At 38.9% G+C, this 22,401-nt stretch overlaps 2 protein-coding genes and 2 pseudogenes across 2 annotated transcripts in view; 3 read left to right on the top strand and 1 right to left on the bottom strand.

Moving 5' to 3' along the window:
- Nucleotides 1-22,401, top strand: part of LOC144651021 (acyl-coenzyme A synthetase ACSM4, mitochondrial-like) — a 77,864-nt gene that overhangs the window by 31,586 nt on the left and 23,877 nt on the right. The window lies entirely within an intron of this gene.
- On the top strand, nucleotides 3,112-11,743 carry LOC144648054 (uncharacterized). Its single transcript, XM_078507696.1, has 3 exons — nucleotides 3,112-3,730; nucleotides 6,252-6,452; nucleotides 7,057-11,743. Exons 1-3 carry the CDS (start codon nucleotides 3,112-3,114, stop codon nucleotides 10,791-10,793), a joined length of 4,557 nt encoding a protein of 1,518 aa, XP_078363822.1. The 3' UTR covers nucleotides 10,794-11,743.
- Nucleotides 13,871-22,023, bottom strand: LOC144651002 (bile acid-CoA:amino acid N-acyltransferase-like; annotated as a pseudogene).
- Nucleotides 16,528-17,450, top strand: LOC144648053 (uncharacterized; annotated as a pseudogene).

Raw genomic sequence — 22,401 nt, 5'->3', positions numbered from 1 at the left:
ATGCCTGGGGGGGGGGGGGGTACTCGGGATTTCAAATAACAGGGATGATCGAATAGGGGCAAAAATCAATTACCAAAAAAATCCCCAAGGCTTCCAACATAACCAAAAAAAATTTTTACATCAAAAATTGGCCCCTCAAAAATCAACAGCAAAACGCATTTGTTTGTACTTTATTCGCTAAATTACGTAGCCAAGGCACTACCACTACCACAGTTGTGAAAGGGTTAAAACTACTCTGTAAATTCAACGAAAGTCAGTATGCAATCCAAAAGCCTGTTCAAGTTGGATTGGTGAATGACCCACACGTACGATGAACTTCTGAATTCTGAATGGTTCAAACCTTTAAAGGATAGCATCAGCCCCCAGGGGGGGTACTCGGGATATTAAGTGATGGGGATGATCAAAGGATTTTTTTGGGTTTGAAATTTTCGATTCCTGGATTTTTTTGGGTAGGAAAATTTGGCAAGTATTTTTGTGATTTAAGAAAGGATCTTTTTGGGTATTAAAAATAATCTGAAGATTCGTGGTAGTGCCTTGGCTACGTAGTTCAGCGAATAAAGTACATTAACAAATGCGTTTTGCTGTTGATTTTTGAGGGGCCAATTTTTGATGTAAGGATTTTTTTTGGTTATGTTGGAAGCCTTGGGAAGTTTTTCGGTAATTGATTTTTGCCCCATTCGATCATCCCTGGTATTTGAAATTCCCCCCCCCCTCTGGGCATCAGCCTTGTGGCGATGTGTTTCTAAATCACAAACTGTTGGCACTGCCCATACGAAACAGGAACCATTCAACCAATCAATCAATCAATCAATCAATCAAACTTTATTTATAGAGGGTTACACGTAATAGTTAGCAACTAATAAATTTGTGGCCCTCTCTAATGTACTAAAAAAATTAAGAATCTACTATAAACAATAATCTAATTTAAAATTTAGTTAAAACCTAATTTAAAATCGAAATGTAAGTTAAAAATTTAAAAAACTAATCTACAGTATTGATCCAAAGGTAATTATTACTAAATAACACAATCTAAAAGTTATAATCTAAAAAACAACCTTTAAACTAATTCATAATTCAGGATCATGTTAGCTCAGATCACTCTGTACTAATAAAATAACTATCACATGGATTGTAGCTTGAACATAAGCTTCTTTCTACTTGCCAATAAAAATACATCATGCAACACATTTTGCATAGGGTGTCTAGTCTACTCACCAGTTGCATTAATATGGCTAGAACTAGCACATCTCAGTTTGCTACGTTGGCTGATGAGCAAAAATACCCAACATTGTAGCTTAATGAAATGTTAAATGTTCATTTAACAAAAATTATTGTCTCCTAAAATTAAATCAAGTGTTTTTGCCACAGGGACTAGGAAGGGTGGAATTGTGGAATGGAATCTATTGGTGTTGCAAGGGAAATCCAAAAATCAGTCAGATGCACAATGAATAAACCACATAAAAATCATATATCACTGTAGTAAATGTCTACCATCTCATTTTGGTATAGCTTGGTTCCATACCCCCCCCCCCCACTCCAACCCCCCAAAAAGGGATTGGGAAATCCTGCAGGTTGGAGGGATCTAAAAGGCAGAAACTTAAAGGAAATGTATGAAACTTAATTGGAATTTCCAGAGGTATGGTGGGGACTTAGGAAAATCCCTTCCATCGGGAGGTATGGATAATTTATGGAACTACAAAATACAAAAACAGAAAACTTATCATTTCAAAATCAAATCAAAACAATATATTATTGTTTAAAAAAATAAATTAATGCTGTTTTAGATTTGCACAGTTGAGTTTTTTAAAAGAACACTAAAATTTTGTATTCACTGTTACTTTTATTTGTTTGTCCTGTTACTAACGAATATTTTTCATTTATCTGCACAGTACTAATTAATTAAAAGTACTTAATGGTCTTCAAGTCAATTCTGCATCATCTGTGCACAATAATCAGTGAAACTGAATACCCCAAACTTGTTTCTTAAATGTTTTTTTCAGAAAAACTATAACACTAATAGTGTAAGATACACCCTGAGTATAGAACATTAAATGTTGGAAAAAAGGTTTCGGAAGGGATAGAGCAGAATGAGTCTTGAGATAACTGCCTTGTATATTTTTCACTTCATCATGTGTGGTCTAATCAGAGTACAAACTCTTGAACATTTAAACCAAAGAATAGGCTTAAAGTCTTACCATATATAAATTCCTTATCTGAAGTCATGCCTACTAACTTATCATCAAGTATTTCAGTGACATGACCTTTTAAGTCAAAAGTAGAATTTATACAACTTGGAAATTGCGTGTCACTAGACTTTCTGAAACCTTTTGAATTACTTGATGTGTTCTTGAATAAAGCCTAAACTCTTGGGGCTTAAAACAGATGCATTTGTACATGTATTAAATGACTCAAAGTATTGTTTATAGACCCCTGTGGTCTGACTCACAATATATGGACTGTATTGATAGTGACTTTTAAGATATTCACTTGCAGGAGGTTCAACTGTATTTAAACTAATTATTACTACGGTAATCTACAATTTATATCTTCACAGTATACAATGTACATATATGCACTTAATGACTTGGAAGTCAATTCTGTTGCCACTTGAATACGTCACCCGTTGGTTAGCACAGGACTATTTCTAAATTGAGAGGTTAGTTCAGAACTACCGCACATTTCATAGTAACTTGCATAACGTTTGCAAGCCATATTTTACTTGATTATCTACATGTAAATAAATTATCATTTGTTTGTTTGTTCATTGATTTCTCGACTGATTCTCATTATTTTATTTATCTACCATAATTAATGCAAAATGTTTCTAAATTGGTCACAACATTTAATTATTATTTAATTTAATTGCAATTATATTTGTAAGTCTTAGAATTTAGAATTGTAATTTAAAGTACTGTTATCTTTACCTCTTTTATTGTAAATATTTACTGAAAAGTCCTGCGGAGAGTATTCTATTAAAGTTCCAACGTTCTACAAGTGATTAGTATTGCTTAAAATCCTCTAAGTTGTGTTCCTTGTCTTTTTCCAGCCCCTCAAGATGTACCTCATGTCTATAACCTGTGAAAACAATTAGAGCAAATTTAAAATCTCATGATGATGGTCTCTGATGAGGAGAAGAGATGGCTTGTGGTTGGAATTGCTATGAACAAAGTAGCAGCTCCAGTATTAAGAGATTTTGTCAGACAACAAATGGACACACATTATGTAAATAACACCTACTCCCGTGGTCTGACTGCACCATGTACCCTGAAGACACTGACTTATCATCATGTCAGTGCTGATCCTAACCTTAGAAGATTGAAGTTTCAGAATATTAACAACAATCTTCACAGTCATGGCAATCATAAAACTCTCTACAACTACAATATCAACAATTCAGTCGACTTGGCCAAGTTGTTCCTGCCAGATTATCTTGCTGAGTTTTCAGCCTTTGACGAGTCACTGGACATGAGTGCCATTCTTCGTATGTTGGGATATAGTAGTCCTGCACCTATTTTCCACTCCCCAGTCCCATTGATTTCTATTCAGTCTTGCGCTGATGATGTCAGAGAAAATGTTAGAAACAATTGGGGACATTGTAATGTCACTCACTGGACTGAAGTCCTCTTCAATGATTGTTTCTTCAAGCTGGAGACCTTGGTGAAAAGCCTGGGGCTGACTGCTGGTATAGAGAAGACCACTTTAGATCAACTTTCTGACTGGAAAACAAAGGGTAACTGTAAATTATATAACTTAGCTTTAGAACATTTTTCATTATATACTGTAAGTTCATTTAAGGATTTAAGTGATTCCTAAATAATTTTTAAAATTTTCAATATCAGGAGTCAACCCTGGGTGTTGAGAGAAACCACTGATAGCATTTGCATTTTTGTTTTCTGTAACAAATCTTTGCATAAGGACTTATGCATAATTTATTCTTTGTCCTTGAATTTTAAAGTCCTCGCCATTTGTCCCTTTTCAATCAGTGTCTGTCTGAGTAAATACAATCATTTTAACAAAAAAGTAATTCTCTGATTCAATTTTCAAATATTGAGCTGAATAATGTAAATCGTTAATTCAACTGTAACTTCTCTTAAATAGAACATTTATATGACAATATCAGATATATGTAGAGGCCATGATTGAATGGTTGAGATTAAATCATTATTCCGTTCAACTTATCTTGTGAAATTTGAATCAAAGAATCCTAACTGCATTGGATTGGGAAAGAAATAATAATTATGTCAGTGGAACACTTACTAAAAAGGGCCACAGATCTAGAATGTTAGTAACTTGTCTGATCTGTGTATTTTGTGTACAGAAAGCTGGGGATTCTGGTGTCGAAATAAATTACATCCAATTCCTAAACAATCTAGAATGACAAACTGATCCTTTTAGCAAAACCTGACTTAAGTAGCAGATGTCTCTTATCACATGCTCTGATCCTCGTTCCACTTATGCTTGAATGAACATCAATGAGACTTCAACCCTCTGCAGTTCCTAACCTAATTTAATTGACCGAGTTTAAGTAGTAACCAATCAGAGTCATAATGAGGGATTTTGGACTCAAATCTAAGACCGCTTTCTTGTGGCAAGTAGAAATGAACAGGCAACAAGAGAATATTGTATTAAGTTGTACAGAAGAGACAAGGCAATCTACATGTATCTGTAGTTTTTACATGTATTATTGCAGTGTTTTTGCATCCTGCTGCACTATACATTGTATTTTATCCACCTTATGGTTCCACAGCTCAAAGCTTACTGCCCCTATCACACCTTCCACCCTTGCCACACCCCGTCCCTACCGACCCCGCCCTTTGGCATCCTGTTCTCTTCCACTCTCCCCACACCCTATTTCCTGTCAATCCTACCGCATCCCATCCATGACAACCCCTACAGCACTACACCCCATACAACACCTCATCTCTTACCACAGCTGAGGTTGCCAAATTAGCAAGTTAAGATTTCGAGTTGAATTTCAAGTTGGACTTCGAGTTGGATTTTCAATTTGGATTTCAAGCTGGCTTTTCGAGTAGGATTTTTTTGCCAGGATTTCCTGGTTGGCTGTGGTTAGCTCCACCCCTGTTTGCTTGTGGTTAGTTTCACTCCTGTTTGCTTGCGGTTAGTTCCACTCCTGTTTGCTAGCGGTTAGTTCCACTCCTGTTTGCTCTCTTTTAGCTTTCATTTGTTGGTTAGGGTGACACTACATCCTATACCGGTTATAAGCCCTGGGCTTATACAACTTCGTAAGGGGTTTTGGGTGGGCTTATAATTTTTGCGGGGGTGGGGGGGGGGGGGGGCCTATAAGTGGAACGAAAAAAAACGTTTCGCAACGAGCTACGACAATCTTCATCAAAATACGTTTTTAAGTTTAAAAGTCGTGATAAAGCAACATTTAACCCTGTTCAGTACTGTCATCCAGCAGAGGGGGGCTTGTATCCTGGTGAGGGGGGAGGGCTTATAATCGGAAGGTTTTTTTGTTGTTGTTGTTCCAGGTAGATGGGCCTATAACCAGAGGGGCTTGTAGGCGGGGGCATATAACCGGAATTTTACTGTATGTGTTTATGCTTACAGCATATAATTATACTTTAAAAATATGGTTTATTCTTGGTCAGTACCAAATCCAACTCGAAATCCTAACTCAGAAGTTGGTCTGTCTCACCTTAGGCTACCCCTTACCAAACCCATGTTGTAATCAGCCAGATCAAATACCAAACACAAACACGAATTTCCTTTGGGCTTAATATTATTTTTATTTCTAGGTTGCCAGCTGTGTATGGGGCATGCTGTGGATCAAAATCTCCTTTCTCTGGTGCAACAAGATGTGAAAGAACTCATTAAGAAGTTCACGAAAACGGACGCGGAACAAACAGCCATTCAAGAATCACTGGCACAGCAGAGAAGAGAACAAATTGATATCTTCAACAAAATTTCAACTGGAGGAACATGATGAGCAGTTGGAGGTAGTGCTGGAATGGAAAGAACAGCAGATAAAAGAGAGTGAAAAAATATTGAAAAAACTTGAGTCAGTTGAGAAAACCCTCAATGAAGAATTGCTGTCCCGAGTTGAAGGAGTGGAAAAGGGACTTGCTGAGACAAATGGGAAAGTGGAACAACTGGAGCAAGGGCTCGCCAAGACAGATGACAAAGTAGATCAGCTAGAGCAAGGGCTCGCCAAGACAGATGACAAACCAAAATCTTTTCCAAAAAACAATACACCAAAAAACCACATTATTAATTACTACAATACAAAGTGAAACCACTGGAACAAGGGCTCGCCAAGACAGATGACAAAGTAGATCAGCTAGAGCAAGGGCTTTCCAAGACAGAAGACAAAGTGGAACAACTGGAGCATGGTTTCGCTAAAGTAGTAAAAGATGTGTCTGAGACAGGCGAGAAAGTCAAACAACTTGAGCTTGAAGTCAGAAAGGAGAGGATCAAGGAAACCAATCCAGGTAAGTTTAATTTGTAATTTTTAATCCAAAGAAACAAGCAGATTTTATTTCGACAGTTGCAGTTCAAATTGCTAAAATCAAGCTGTTCACAAGACGTGAAAGACGAAGTTGTTTTAAATGAGAACGAAACAAATCAAGTAATTTTCATAACAACGTGTAGAAATTAGACTTGTAGAAAATTGTACTAGTATTCTGATTACTTTTAGGTTCTTTAAAAGGCCAAAACAACGACTGTTTGACTGTTTCTCCTCCGAAGAAAATGGTAAATTTTGCTCTATAGAGTCAGTCAATTTTTGCCTAGTTCAGAGCTCGGTGTAAGTCACAACTGATTGTTTCAAGCCAGTGATTGCTTCCACGGGAATCTTTTAAACGCTTTTTTTTTTTTTTAATGAACGTGAATTTTACATTTATTTATTTGTCACTGTTATTTGTAATCCTTGCTAAATTAACTCATTTTTAAAGTTCTTAAGCAAATTTTGTGAACGTTTAGAAGGTGGAAGCGAATTTGAGGAATGCACCTCCAAAACTGTGTCTGCCAATCAATCAAGTGAACATGTTTATACTATTTGCTTTCTTAGTTGTCTTTTATGTTTTATCTCGTCAGATGCTTCTCCTGTGGATACTGTTGATGTGAAAACCTTTCAGAAAAAGCTGGCGGAGCGTTATCAAAAAACAGCCAAGGTTCCCACCACTGTGTGGTCCTCAGCATTTCAGGTTGACCTTGACCAGATCTACACTCGACTTTCTTGGGTGAAAGGGGAACAAACCACAGCTGGGTCATTACAAAAGGAACTGGGCCATTACACTCAAATTTTCACTGAGAAAACCAAGAACGAAGCTGTGCCAAAGAGAATCCTCGTGCAAGGGGAGACTGGAATTGGAAAAACAACTTTCGTTAAAAGGCTGCTTGTGGATTGGTCAAATCTTGAAGAGGCGAAGATGGATGAGGAATGGAAAGAAGCATTGAGGAAGTTTGAGCTTGTAGTGTCCATTAATCTCAAAGAAGTGTCCAAGTGCCAGACGTTAAGAGAAGTCATAAGCTGCTCACGTCTTTTTCCAGAGGATGAGGAACAATCAGTAGATGATCTCCTCGGTTACATCCGTAAGAACCAAGACAAAGTTCTGCTTGTGTTTGATGGCTACGATGAGTATCGTACCGGAAGCGAAGCAGAAGAAAAGTATGGCAGTAGAAACAACTCTCCAATCTACGAAATATTCAGCGGAAATATTTTGAGAGACTGTACTGTCCTGGTAACCACTCGATCTTCAAGAGCTGATGAGATACGAGGACCTGCAGACATACAGGCCGAGATTACCGGTTTTAATATCTCCGATAGAAAGGAGTTTATGGGAAAAGTTCTGGATAGCGAAACGCAGGTAGCTGATCTGTTGCAGTTTCTTTGGAAGAGTAAGATGGAAGACCTAGCAAGAGTTCCATTGCTGACTCTCTTTTTCTGCTTATTGTGGAAGGAAGAAAAGGAAACGTTGATTGAGCTCATTGAAAGTAAAACCAAATTGTATCAGGAAATTGTGGAGCACATTGTGCAGCACAGCCACAGGAAACACTTTTCTCAGATGTTGAAGCTAAAAGAAGATGATTACAAGGAGTTCCTTGCTGAAATGGGAAAGGTTGCGTTAGCCGGTCTTCTGAAAGGCGATCTGGTGTTCAAGTATGGTCAACTGCCCGGGAAAGTGCGTGGTAAAGAAAGTCTCATTATTGGTCTTCTTCAACTGTCTGAGTACGGACCAAGCTTAAAACCAATGGAGATGGTATCCTTTATCCACAAGAGCATACAAGAGTACTTAGCGGCGTGGTACATAACCTACAGATGTGTCCCTGAAGGAAGTCTCGGTGGAATTGAACAACACGTCCGCACCTTGGAGGATTGTCAGGCCTTCGAGAATGTTTTCCAGTTCGTTTGTGGTTTGTCTGACGATGGAGCAGTGAAGGTTCTCGAACACTTGAAATCAGTCAGAATCTCTGACCCAACACTGGATTTATCAAAGTTAATACCAGATGTAGAAAACGAGACAAACGTACCACTGTGTGACGTCACTGATAGGCAGAAGAGCTTCAGTCACCTGGTTTACGATTCCTTCCGAGAAGTTCACTCGAAAGCCAAACTCTTAAGTCATTGTTTTGGTTGCAGTGGTGGAGTCATCCGCGTCACTAGCAACAGACCACTTCTTGAAATTCTGCCAAAAGTGATTGATGTACCTAAACTATCCCTTTTCGGTACTTTTATTTTTAAATTCAGTTCGATCGATGGGTACTTTGAAGATTCAATACTGTATAAATTGCTGAAACGTCTCGACTGTTTACTGTTTTCTGAAAGCTGTAAAGTCCTCACATTTGGAGACTTTGTAAGAAAGATTCAGAACGTAAATTTCGGTCCTGATAGCTCTTTCATTTCCATCCTTTCTTTCTGTAATGATCAGTTTCAGTTTTACATAACAGATTTGATACTGCGCTATGGTGACCATGTCAGATTGTTTACAGAGACAACTGTTGATTCTGTTTCATCTCTCTCTTCAAATTTGTGTTCAGAGATGTCATATTTGAAATTTCTAACATCTCTACGATGTTTTTATCAGCTAAGCGACCAACAGGGGAAAGCTCTTGGTGCAGCTATTCGAAAATGTAAACATTTAAAAAGGATTGAAGTTACACAGAGCGATGACTCTGTATGTGATCTTTTGGAACATGTACAAAACCCCACTGAATGTTCTTTGGAGATTGGTTTTAGGTACAATGATTTCTGTCACTTGACATCAGCTGGAGCAGTGAAGCTTGCCACTTTGTTACCAAGATTTAATAACATCACCACTCTTTACCTTGGCTTAAGTGATTCTTGTTCTGTTGCAGTGGAGACACTGGTTACTAGTATCACACATAAGACTCTCAATAGATTGAAACTGAGTGGAATTAGACTGACTCCAGCAGGAGCCGCAGCGCTCGGTCGGTCACTTCCTGAAATGTCGACCCTAGAAGTACTCACGTTAACTGGGATGGATGGAAGCATTGTCCAAGCTTATGAAATTGAGGCGCTATTTGGTGGATTTAGCAAAGCATTGCCTTTGAAAGAGCTTACTTTCAGTGTTTTCACCATGAAAGGTTCTCTGGCTCCACTCACTAAAAGCTTACAGTTCTTTCCCGATTTGAAAAAGGTAAAACTTGAAAACTTAAACATGGATGAACACGATCAGTGTGGTCTGCTGGAGAGCTTGAAATTCATTCCTAACCTGAGGGCACTGAGCGTACAAGGTGAACCTCTGGGTCAAGCACATCGCTGCACTGTAGAAGTAAACACAGTCCGTAGTTTCGCACAGGGGACGTACAAGAAACTGGAACTGTGTGGAATAAGCCTGACGCCAAAAGTAGTCACGGCACTCGGTCAGTCGCTTCCTGAGATACCCTTACTGGAACTCGAGTTAACTGGGGTGGATGGAAGTATTTTACACGCTGAAGAAATGGAGGCACTGGTTGGCGGATTAAACAACACGTTCCCCAATTTGAGAGCGTTAAAGCTTGAAAAGCTAAAGATGGATGAACATGACCAGTGTGGTCTGCTGGAGAGCTTTAGATTCATTCCTGATCTGACGGCACTGAGCGTACAATGCAAACCACTGGGTAACGCAGATTGCTGTACGGTGGAATTACGCACAAGCGACATTTTTGTACGTAGGACGTCCAAGAGATTGGAACTACATGGAATACGCCTGACGCCAGCAGCCACAGCGGCAATTGGTCGGTTACTTCCTGAAATTTCGTCCTTGAACACAATAGAGGTAATAGGAGAAGGCAATGACGACATATTGCAAGATAAGGAAATAGAGGCCCTCTTTGGCGGATTCAACAAAATATTGCCTTTGTATAATCTTATTTTCCGTGGTTTCAGCGTGGAAGGCAGTATTGCAGCAGTCACCAATAGCTTCCGCTTCTTCCCCTATTTGATAGAGCTGTATCTTGGACAGGTCAATATGGATGAACATAACTTGTGGGGTTTGTTAGAGAGCTTAAGATTCATTCCTTATCTGAGGGAACTGATGGTACACGGCAAACATCTGGCTCGCGCAGATTGCTGCACGCTGGAAGTTAACCCTATCGGTAGATTCATACTCAAGGATCTCGTGGAATTGGCACTACATGGTGTAAGCCTGACTCCAGCTACTGCTACGGCGCTTGGTCAGTCAATTCCTGAAATGTCGTCCTTAAAAGAACTTGTGCTAACTGGGGTGGATGGAAGTATTTTGCAAGGTGAGGAAATGAATGTGCTGTTTGGTGGATTTAACAAAACATTACCTTTGCACGAGCCTTACTTTCGATCTTTTCGGCGTTAGAGGTTGTCTCGCTCCCTTCACTGAAAGCTTACGCTTCTTCCCGAATTTGAGAGGGTTAAAGCTTAGAGAGTTCAACATGGATGAACATAATATGTGCTGCCTGCTGGAGGGCTTAGGCTTCATTCCTAATCTGACGGGACTGCATGTACAGGGCATAAACCTATGGTTCACGCAGGTTGCTGCTGCACAGCGAAAGTAAACACAGTCGGTGGTTTCATACTCAAAGATCTGGTGCACCTGAGACTGGATGGAATAAGCCTGACTCCAGCTACTGCTACTGCTCTCGGTCAGTCACTTCCTGAAATGTCGTCCCTAAAACGACTTGTGCTAACTGGGGTGGATGGAAGTATTTTGCAACTTGACCACATGGAGACGCTGTTTGGCGGAATCAACAAAACATTGCCTTTGGAGTACCTTATTTTCCGTGGTTTCAGCGTGAGAGGTTGTCTCGCTCCGCTTACAAAAAGCTTTTGCTTCTTCCCCAGTTTGAAAGATTTGTTGCTTACTGATTTAAATATGGATGGGCATGACTTGAGTGGTCTGCTGGAGAGCTTTCGATTCATTCCCAATTTGAAGATGCTGAGCCTGTCAGGCAATCCACTAGGACACGCAGTAACCTCTATCGTGCCTCACATCAGAAACTTGCCGCTACTTTCGGAACTTTTACTTTACCAAGCAATCTCTTACGAAGATTTGAGATATGTCCAAAAAGCACTACCTCGCATTCGTTTTGGCTTTCCCTTTTTTTACTGGTGAATAAAGTAAATACATATGTTTTAGGTCAATTTTTTCTTAGGTTAATTTGTTTCCAAACTAGGTTAATCTATTTTAATAATGTTAAACAATTTATCAGACATCCTAATGACTGAGTTTAGATTGTCAGAACTGTGAGAAGGAATTGTTATTTTCGATGACACGTGAGGATGTTCGGTGGTCCTTAGTGTGAGCTGTTCTTTTTTTTTTTTTCAAAAAAAAAAAAAAAAAAAAAAAATCGCACAGCATTATTGAGTACAATCTGTAACCTTAAGGATATTTCCTCTTGCCAAATATAATGGGCACTGACCTACAAACCTTACAATCCTACAAGATGTCAGTCAATGAAACAAAGCGATGATTCGTTCCCCTTGATTTGTTTGGCGGGGAATAAAAACGATTGGATTACATACAAATAGTCTATAACTTGCTTTAAAAAGTGACAGTTTAAGTTTGTAAAATATTTATCAAAGTCTCTGGCTCTAGCCACTAAGCTGATTTAATTTCGAAGAGTCTACGAGTCCTCAGCTTCCACGTTTGCTGCAATGAGACCTCTGCGGCTTAGAAAGAACTAAGGAGTGTAAAAAGTGTAATCAGCAATAAGTTTATTGGCTCAGTTCCGCTTTAATCCGAGATAAAAGCTGTTCTTTTCGTAGCTTTCCTTCTAGCAAGGTGCAATCTGTACCTGTTTAAGAATATGTACATTAAAGATTCTCAGAAGTTTAAACTTGTGCCATAAGGATGTTTTCTCGGCTTCTGCGGTCAAATCCATACATGTATTAAGCAGCAGCTTATTAGGTAGTTACCCTCCATTTTAAAGCAATTGCAGAAAATACACCGCTAAATGATTTTAAACTTTACTGTTAATGAGCGAGCACGTCAATTAAGCCGCGCAGTCAGCTAGTACAAAGTCCCAACTGGTGTATTTCACACAATGGAGTGCGTCACGGATGACATCTTTAAAAAATTGGCCAGTTTTATAAAGTTTGTCATTCGCAATCCCTCTTATTGCGGTTTTCAGTGAAATGCGAACTCTGAAATTCAAAATCCAACTAACGATTGCGTTTTTCGCTGCCGTCAATCATAATTATGGCGACAGCCAACGAGCAATGAAAAACAGAAACAAAGAAAATGGATCGAAATCTACCAATCACAACTGAAAGACGTGACCTTTAGACCCAATGTAGTGAACGTCTGTTTCCCGAGAGGTCCGCTAAGATGATTGACGCCAGCAAAAAGTGTAAACCGTTGATTGAGGATTGAATTTCAGAGTTCGCATATCACTGAAAAGTGCAACTAATATTCAAGGGTCGTAACCATCTTTGTATAACTGTAGTTGGTTTACTTCAACTTCGTTAGTGATTGTTCTACTAAGTACTTTGGAAAACTATTATTTTGAGGATGTCTTCAATTTGAAAGTAATCGAAAAAATACCGTGACATTGTTCCTTTAAGGATACTGATCGTAATTAGATTTTTTTTCACGGATTACAACGACATAGCGTGGTTTTACACTTTGTGTAAGCCACACAAAAATGAACGTTGGGAAGTCAAGCTTATGATGTGGAGATGTGATGTACTTTAAAGTACTGTTGAATTTACTTTTTCTGTAAACCAGTGCCGCGGCTTTTGTTGGGTGAGCCAGTATTTAACGGTCAAGATGATCACATGTCCATTTTCCAAGGGTGACCGCTTGATACAGGTTTGGCTGTACTCAACCAGAAACGGAATAATGAGGAAAACCTGGAGTATTTACAAATTTACAAGGCTATAGATATAGTAAAAAAATAAATCGATGAAACTACTCAGTTTGTTTTACTTTCCCGATATTCTGTATTCATTACCAAAATCCCGTTGCTTCGCTATGCCAGCTCCGGAACGAAATGATAATGATGATGATGATTTTTTAAGAGTGTATCCATTACATGGCTCTTCACCTGTTAACTTAAACTAACTAAAACCTATCAAAACTGACAATGAAAAAATTAAAAATGACAAAGGAAATACAAGTAACAAATTTCAAATGAAATTACGAGTGAGAAAAAAGTGACATGGCTGTAATCTTCATCAGAATATAAACGGAACAACGATGAAGCTCTGGAGTATTCTCAAATTTGCAAGGCCATTGATATAGTAAAGAGTAAACCAGTAAAACAAAACAAAACCTGTGACTCAATATCTAATCATTTGTCCCTTTCATCCTTTTAAAAAACCAATACGATCGTCAATAATGCTAGCAGTGTCCTCGATCAGTAAAATGGCAAACTCGTTTGGAAAGATTATAGTTCAAAAAAGGTAGTACAAGCGACCAAGGCCTGCTATCAGTTACATGTTGGACTAAACATGTTGAAGATTTCTTCGCAGAAAACTTAAGATTTTTGGCCAGGCGTCTCCTTGAGCTCTAGCGTGAGCTTGTGTCTCCCCACCCCACACCAGGTGGGGATCACCGAGCGGTTTGGTAGTTCCGTTGTATGAAGCATTAAGAGTGGAGAGTATGGCGGCTCGATGAGATGTCCCGCTTCGGGATAACGTAAAATAGAACACAGATGTTCTCTTCCACGGGTCTTCAAGTGATCAAATATCAGTTGCGATGTCTCGGGATCGACATGAAGGTCGCCGGTTCCAAAGACTAGTAGAATAGGACAAGAGATATTTTTGACTGGTGTAAAAGCTGAGTATTTGGAAACTGGGGGGCTATACTCGGAGGTGAGCGTTGGAACTGCGTAACGCCAGCAGCAGCCATCCTCTGTTGTTATTTTCTTGCTATTTTCAAGAGGAACTACATCCGAGACCTTTCCCTGGTATTGAAATGGTAAAGTATGAGCAACTATCAAAGGTGAAATAGCCACAACAGTCTTGATGGCTTTCATGTTAAGGCTTGCCATTAATAAAGCAATCCATGATCCATAACATATGGCATGAATACCAATACCACGCGGCAAGACTTTTGGATGATTGCTGAGCCAGTTAGCTGCCTCTTCAAAGTATTCAATGTCGATGGTTGGTGGAAGCAGTGGTATATCGTCATAGCCCATGTAGGCCAATGCAAGAGCAGCAAATCCATGAGATGCCAGGAGGGAAGCCTTGAATTCCACAAGTCCTCCAGCGGCACCAAGCAAGTCTATTACACCTGTAGGAAGAAGGGGATTTTTAGATGATCTGGTACGCGGAGTCTTTTTCGTATTTCGTCGGGGCTCGCACGTTTGTTGCCGTAAGAAGGATATATTCGCTTCGCTCGGGTGACGGGCGCAGAGGAATGTGTGATGTATTGAAGGAATCAGTAAACGTGTGACGTGTTAGACTGTCTACAGCCTCTCTATTTTTTAACGCAAGGAAAATAGATAATTTTTTTTCCCTCCCCGCCCTCCACCCCTTCGCGCCTACCGTTTTGCGCTGCCGTCCAATTCTCTTGCCGTTCTTTCCCCGGGCTCATCATCGATGGAAAAATACAATAAAATAGAGGGCCGTGAACAGTCTAGTGACGTGTATCTATTACATTGAATCCCAATCAGTTTTCTGGGAGCTGCCCTAGCTGTGAAAACGCGTTTGTCCGCAATTTGTGAATTAATAAAACAATTATCGGACTATCTACGTTCATCTTTAATAATGCAAGGACCACTTGGACAAACAGTAGCGAAGTGAAGCCGGATCTTTGAGTAGATTAGCTTTGCAGTACCTGAATCGAAGAAGGTAGGTTTGTCAATCCGAAATATTGGGCAATAAAGTAGCCTTTCTAGCTGTCCAATTAACCTTGCATTGTGTTTTACGTTATCTACGTTCATGTTTTACCTTGAGTTGATTTAAATAATAATAATAATAATAATAATAATAATAATAAAAATAATAATCATAATCATATTCATAATAATTACTTTAACTCTTGTATGAATATGTGAAACGTGCAAAGAGTTCTAAAAGACAATTTTATACAAATATTTTCTAAACAGATCTGAGCCAATCAAAGCACGCGTTTCGCTGAAGAAAAACGCAAAGGAACTAAACAAAAGGTTGCAAGAGCAAAAATAATAAGACCCGCTACAGGATAATGTTTAGGTGCTTATGGAAACAACTTTTACAAGTGTTCATCACAAAATTGGCTCATTGATTATTCCAAAGTGGTGCCTGATTGATTATGGATAAGTTACTCTGAAAAATTATGGGAGGCGCGGTGGTCTAATGGTTAGCGCGCCGGACTCCGGAGCGAGCGTTCCGGGTTCGAGCCCTGGCCGGGGTCACTGTTGTGTTCTTGGGCAAGACACTTTACTCTCATAGTGCCTCTTTCCACCCAGGTGTTTAAATGGGTACCGGCGAAATAATGCTGGGGGGTTCCCTGCGATGGACTAGCATCCCATCCAGGGGGGAGTAGAAATACTCCTAGCTGCTTAATGCTAAGGAAACCGGTATAAGCTCCGGCAGTATGCGCCACTTTGGCTCGAAGCTGACCTTTACTCTGAAAAATTGGCTAATATCTTTTCTTTTGTATTGAAGCACTTTGAAACGCTAGGAAACAAGTCAAGGAATGGAGCTTTCCTAATAAAAGATTGTTATTATTATTATAGATTAGTTCATTGTTTCTTCGGTTGCCCTGCTTGCTTTAGAGTCATTGTCGCTGAATTTTCACGCCGAATTTGTACATCATTTGTAGTCGTATTGTAGATACCTACAAGGATAGTATTATCGTAATTTCTAGCGGACGAGTAGCAGCTGAAAAATAGACAATTATGCTAAAGAAAGCTGTAATAAAAAATCTGGGCAATTAAGAAGACTGACAAAACCGAAAGTTCGCGATCCACTGTTGTCAGATTTTCATAATATTAATAAAGGTGTCCGAAAAAGACTACCCTAAATCTGAAATATCGGGCTTCGTGACTAAATATGGCCTCAGTGTCTGTTTGTCCAAGAGTATTACAAATAAATTCATGAAATGCAATTTTCTCTGCCAAATATTGTTTAGCATATACTTGCGAATATAATTACGTTTATTAGATCAACACCAACAAAAGGTAGAGAGGAATTATTCTCAACCTCCATCAGCTGACAGCTTTTTGGACACCCTCAATCACTGCCACTCCTCCCTTAAATTTACGATAGAGGTTGAGAATAATTCCTCTATGCCTTTTGTTGGCGTTGATCTAATAAACGTAGCGCCAAGAATCAAGACCAGAGTTTACGTTAAGCCGACAAACACGGGGCTCCTTCTTCATTACCAAAGCCATGTTGATAGTCGATACAAGCGCTGCCTAATCATCACTATGCTCGATCTAATCCTTTTTTTTTTTATTATGCTATTATTTTATTTTTTTTATTATTAATATTATTACTTAATAAGTTTACGCTTTTGCAATATTGTAACAAATTTACAGTCATGCAAATAAAGCTTGTTGTTGTTGTTACCGGCTGTCGTCTGATTGGTCCTATTTTTCACAGGAATGTGATCGGTTGAAGGATGTGTTATCAAAACTTAAATACCCTCGGCACTTATTTAACTCAGCTGTGAAGCGCTTCGTTGATTCCAAAGTATCTGACCAGCAGCACACCCCCTTGCAACACAAGAAAACGAGTACGGTTCGAGTAGATCATTCTCCCTTTTAAAGACCAAGACTCAGCCACCATTGTTAAACAGCGTCTTAAAAACCTAAGCTAAAAGACCAAGACCGTAATCCAACCAGTTTTTGTCAGCCGGAAACTACATGAAGGCCTCAAAGTGCAAGAAATCAAGCCAGCCATTGTTAACCAACAATGTTTAGTTTATAAATTTCAATGTGGCCTCTGCGATGCGGGCTATGTTGGTTACACTCGAAGCCACTTTCACCAACGTGTTGACGGACATAAACAGAAATCGTCGTCCATTTACAAGCACTACGTGGACGATCACAATGTTCTCAAACTCATTAATAATTCATGAATTGACAAGCCAATCAGGATACGCCAATTTGGGCAGGTGCGTGTGGTTTGAAAACTCGATGAAGCACTGGACAGAGGCTCTTTCCACGATAGTTTGATGAAATATCAAACTGTAGAGTTTGACAAAACGTCAAACCCTTGTGATGCGGGGTTGAAGTAAACAAGCTTAGTTGTGAAAAACACGGATCTTACATAATCATCACAAACTATGCGCTAATTAAACAAAAGAAAGCAACAATTCAATGTTTTCGTGAATAGTATCCTCTGTTTGCAATAAGGCCCCGATTGCAAACTGTACGCTAATTAAACAAAATAAATAAAAAATTAAGTTTTCGTGAAGCTATTTCAAAAACTCGTGCTTCGTGTTTCATCGGGGTTTCCAAACACTCGAAAACAATAAAAGCACGAGGCCGTGGGCCGAGTGCTTTCATCAGTTTTCTCGTGTTTGGAAACCCCGATGAAACCACTCGCACTCGTTTTTGAAATACTACTTCCAATGCCTGTGCCTCTATTAAATCAATTCCACGTGCTTGCAAAGTGTAAGAACAAAATGGGATGCTTTTTATTCGCGAACTTAAGGTCGCGGGGGATATATACAGCATGAATAAATTCATGAAGCGAAATTTTGCTTGACCTGCATCTTTTAAAACGCTTATTCCTCGGCTGTTATGAATGTGATTAAGCTCAAATTTTACAGAGACATAAAGAAATGATAAAGGATTATGTATGTCATCTTTTATTTGGTAGATTGTAGCTAACGGCGATGTTATAGCCACGATACTGCCAAATTGGGAAGAACATGATTTCGTGGCAGAGTTTGTAGAACGAGTAGGAGACAGCACACTGTGATCTTGTCAAAAACTAATCAGTCAATATCTCTAGAGTGTCATAACAGAAGCGGATTTTTTAATTTAAAGTTTTCCAGCAAGTTATGGCGGTTTAAATGCGCAAATTTTAATTGAATGCCTTCTACCTCTTTCTAAAAGCGCTCTTTTAAAATTCCGCCTCTGTTATGACACACTACAGTATTCCTAGTTTACCTCTCTGCAGTGGCAGCTCATGAAGTTCTATATCCGCGCTGAATTCTCTGCCACAAAATTGTCGGAAAAGTCCAAACTTTGAGATTTCCGAAGGTGTCCCGATCAAAACACGGTTTCAAAATGGTAATTATGGTAATTATATTCCACGCTTTTATGGTGAGAACAATGCGTTTTCAAAGAGACAAACAATTCCAGACGCAAACACATCAAATCACGCGCGCGTGCTCATATTTTTTATGCAAATATCTCGTCGTAAAGTTCTCGATGTCAGTCGTTGAACTTCGTGTATACGCTTTAAATAAATGCATAATGATGAGCCTAAGGTGTCCCCCGCGACCTTAAAGCAATACTAAACGTGCAAACGGACTATGTGCGTGCAATAGTTTTCACCTAAGAATTTTTTGCTTTATGCAAATTAAGAAACTCTTTAGCTCTTTAATTGACAATTTGCATATTTAATTTTATCTCAGTCTTGATAATGGCATCAAGATGATGCCGAAACGTCGACTTTTTTTCTATTATATTCGCATGTATATGCTTTACAAAATCTCTTCTGATCAAATACTGTTTATGTGGATCTACATGTATTGATCAATTTGATTCAACTGGTATACGGCTCTTTAAAGTAAATATAATCATTTAACGACCAGTTTTGCACTCGCCTAACAGGACTAACAGCCGCAAGATGGCAGGATTATTCGATTGCACGTGGACATAAAATAGGAACTTTTCATACTTCCCACATTGATATTTTTTGGTCCATTTTTCTACCATCTGTCGAGAATTAGAAGAGAAAGTTGTCTATCAAAATAATGTGGGGGTCACTGACAGTTAAAAGAATAAACTGCAAGCGAATTTAATTCAAAGGCTACCAGCTCAGTTTCTTCGGCGCACGTGTTTAATGCATGTTGTGGTGTGACGTTGCGACATGAATAACGTGCGCGCATAAGCAAATTAGCGCGGGGACACTGTAAAGTGCGGACGGCGAAAACAATTAAATAATTATAATAAAAAATAAAAAATAAAAATGTTAATAAAATAAAAAATAATATTGAAATGTTAAAAATCGCATCACTTTAAGTCGAAGCATCTTCGGATCACTGCGCTGGATACTCGTCGAAAAATGCTTGGAAAGTTTGGAAAAGTGCAAAAAAAATGTTTCGTATTAAATTCATTCTCCAAGAACTTATGTATTTATCTCTTTATCTGTCTTATTCTTGAGCTTATAATAATATGAGTTTATCACTAAAGACAGTGTTTGGATAATTTTCAGAATGCTTCGGAAGTTGCAGAAATACTATTCGCGCACTCGAGTCACTTGTATGTAATCTCTGTATCTTTTTTTTGTGACTTTACACTATCAATAATGACGGTGTATCTGTAAAACCTTGTAGGTGCAGTAAAACTATCAATTTCACAGATGTCGTTTCAGACTAATTCCTGTTCTGTATGTTTCAGCAAAGTTTCTGAAATTTTTGTCCGACTGAATTTGTCAGAAACGAGATCAAGAGTGTCCTAAAATTAAACATCGCCAATAAAATGTCCGAATTTTTGGCAAGTAATGTAAGTTAAATGTTGCCAGTCTATATACTCACCAGTAAAATGATTTAAGACTATAGTAAGGACGTAGTGAAGAGGCAGAGCAAAGTTAAAACAGTCCAGTATCCAGTTCCTTTAGTTAGTTATTTCTGATGAAATAAAACAACAAATAAAAAAGATAGAGAGATTATTCACGAGTGCGCGCGCGAATAGTAGGTTCCTGGTAATTTTCGAAGCCTCGTGAAAATTATCCGAACACTGTCTTTGGTGATTATCTCCCACATGAGCTCAACAATAAGATAGATAAATACGTGAGTGCTTGGAGAATGCAATATGAAACATTTTTTTGCAATGTTCCGAACTTTTCAAGCATTTTTCGACGAGATTCCAGCGCAGTGATCCGAAGATGCTTCCACTAATGATATGACTTTTAGTATTTCATTTTCATTATTATTTTCTATTTTATTTTCATTTTTTATTTTATTTTCATTTATTATTTTATTTTCATTTATTATTAAATGTTTAATTTTTTTCGCCGTCCGCCGTCCGCCATCCGCTGTCCGTCGTCCGCATCCGCCGTCCGTTTCCTCACTTTACAGAGTCCTGCTAGAAACCACGGTATGAACGCGAAGCAATTCGAAAGTTCCCCGAGGCGAAGCCTTTACGTCTCTTTGGTGAATACTAGCCTCCAAATGGAATTTATTACCATATTATGCAAATTTGAAAACAGCTGATCGCATTCGACAAACCAAGATGAATTTTAAGCTTCTGAAGCTACTCAAGTTTTGTATTTTCACATAAAGCTTAAGATGGTAATTATTTAAATGGTGCTGAAATCCTTTAAAAATACCGCAGAACTATTTACAGTACTGATTGCTAAAAAGTAAGGGAGCAAGGGTCTTATTCGCAATTAATCTTGTTTCCTAGCATTGTACACGTACAGTACTTTTTAAAATACAAACAAATGGCCATTTTTCACAGTAATTTATGCTTCATGAGACAGAACTCGTATTCCCAATTTCTCGGAAACTATAAAGTTTTAGAATGTTACAATTACATTTCGAAGATAGTTCTCCAAACTTGATTTTCAGGAAATGTATCAGGATTTTTCGAGCATGTCCAGCGATTCCCGATATTTCCAGCTAGTCAGTGACGTGGCTTTTAATAATTCAAGCACGCATGAAAACGTTTTTAACCAAAAAACATTATGCCACACACACAAGACTCAGAACAAATATAGGAAACTGACTGAACAAAATTAAAAGCCTCATGCTGAAGTTGTTTTTCGTGAAATTTTATTCTATTTGGCATAAATTACGATTATTTTAGAAAACAAATCCTGATGTTTCAATTTTAAGAGTGAAACCAACTACCTGTAACCTGATAACCTGGTACTTTGCAACGATTTGAACTTTCGCTACTTACCAGGGAAAGGACCTTCTCCTGGTGGTAGAAACAATGTCCCATGGATTCTTCCTTCTCTCACAGGAATTCTCTTCACTCCATCCGCCATGTACCACTTTTGAAATGTCTCGCTTGACAAAGGCTGCAACGAAGATTCGTGCGAAGTTACATGGCCATCAAAACAGTTCACGACGATGTTGTACGGTTTGGTGACATCAGATTTCATCAGTCGAGTTCCTTTTCTCTGTCCCGGTGCTGGTTTCATACTCCATAACAATCCCATGGGTGAAACTCCGCTGTAAGATCCTCCCAGAGACGAGTCACGGCAAACATTAACTTCACCATCTTTATCAGCGATGTAGTGAGCGTGTGACTCAAACACTTCTTCTTTGTCGCCGACAATCTTCGCTCCTAGCGTAATCTTCTGCAGCGGTTTGAGCCGCGAGACATTAATCTTTGTTATCTTGTCTATAAGAGAAGACCTCGGCCTCAAGTTAAGCATTTTTGTGGAAAGAGAGTGGTACGACGAGTTGAATGCATGGGGTGACAAAACACTATTATGCTAATGCCACCCTATAACAACCCCAACTTCTTTTGTGTTTTCTTTTTCTTTTGTGTCATAACAGTTAGCTCATGCAGAGACTTGTGCATATAAGATCATTCCTCAGAGCTAACCGCCGACCGGTTAGCTCAGTGGTAGAGCGCCGGACTGTCGTGCGGGAGGTCTCGGGTTCGACTCTCAGACCGGACCAACACTCAGGGTCTTAAAATAGATGTGGAGAATGTGCTGCCTTTGTAATTACATCTGCAAATGGTTAGACATTCCAGTCTTCTCGGATAAGGACGATAAACCGTAGGCCCCGTCTCCTGCATCTTCAGTGTTATAATCAGCAGGGGACGTTAAAGAACCCACACACTCATCGCAAAGAGTAGGGCATGAAGTTCCCGGTGTTGTGGTCTGTTCTATTC

Source organism: Oculina patagonica, chromosome 4, assembly GCF_052425735.1.
Source record: "Oculina patagonica isolate OP01 chromosome 4, crgOcupat, whole genome shotgun sequence".
Classification (NCBI taxonomy): Eukaryota; Metazoa; Cnidaria; class Anthozoa; order Scleractinia; family Oculinidae; genus Oculina; species Oculina patagonica.
This window is presented reverse-complemented; position numbering and strand designations above follow the sequence as displayed.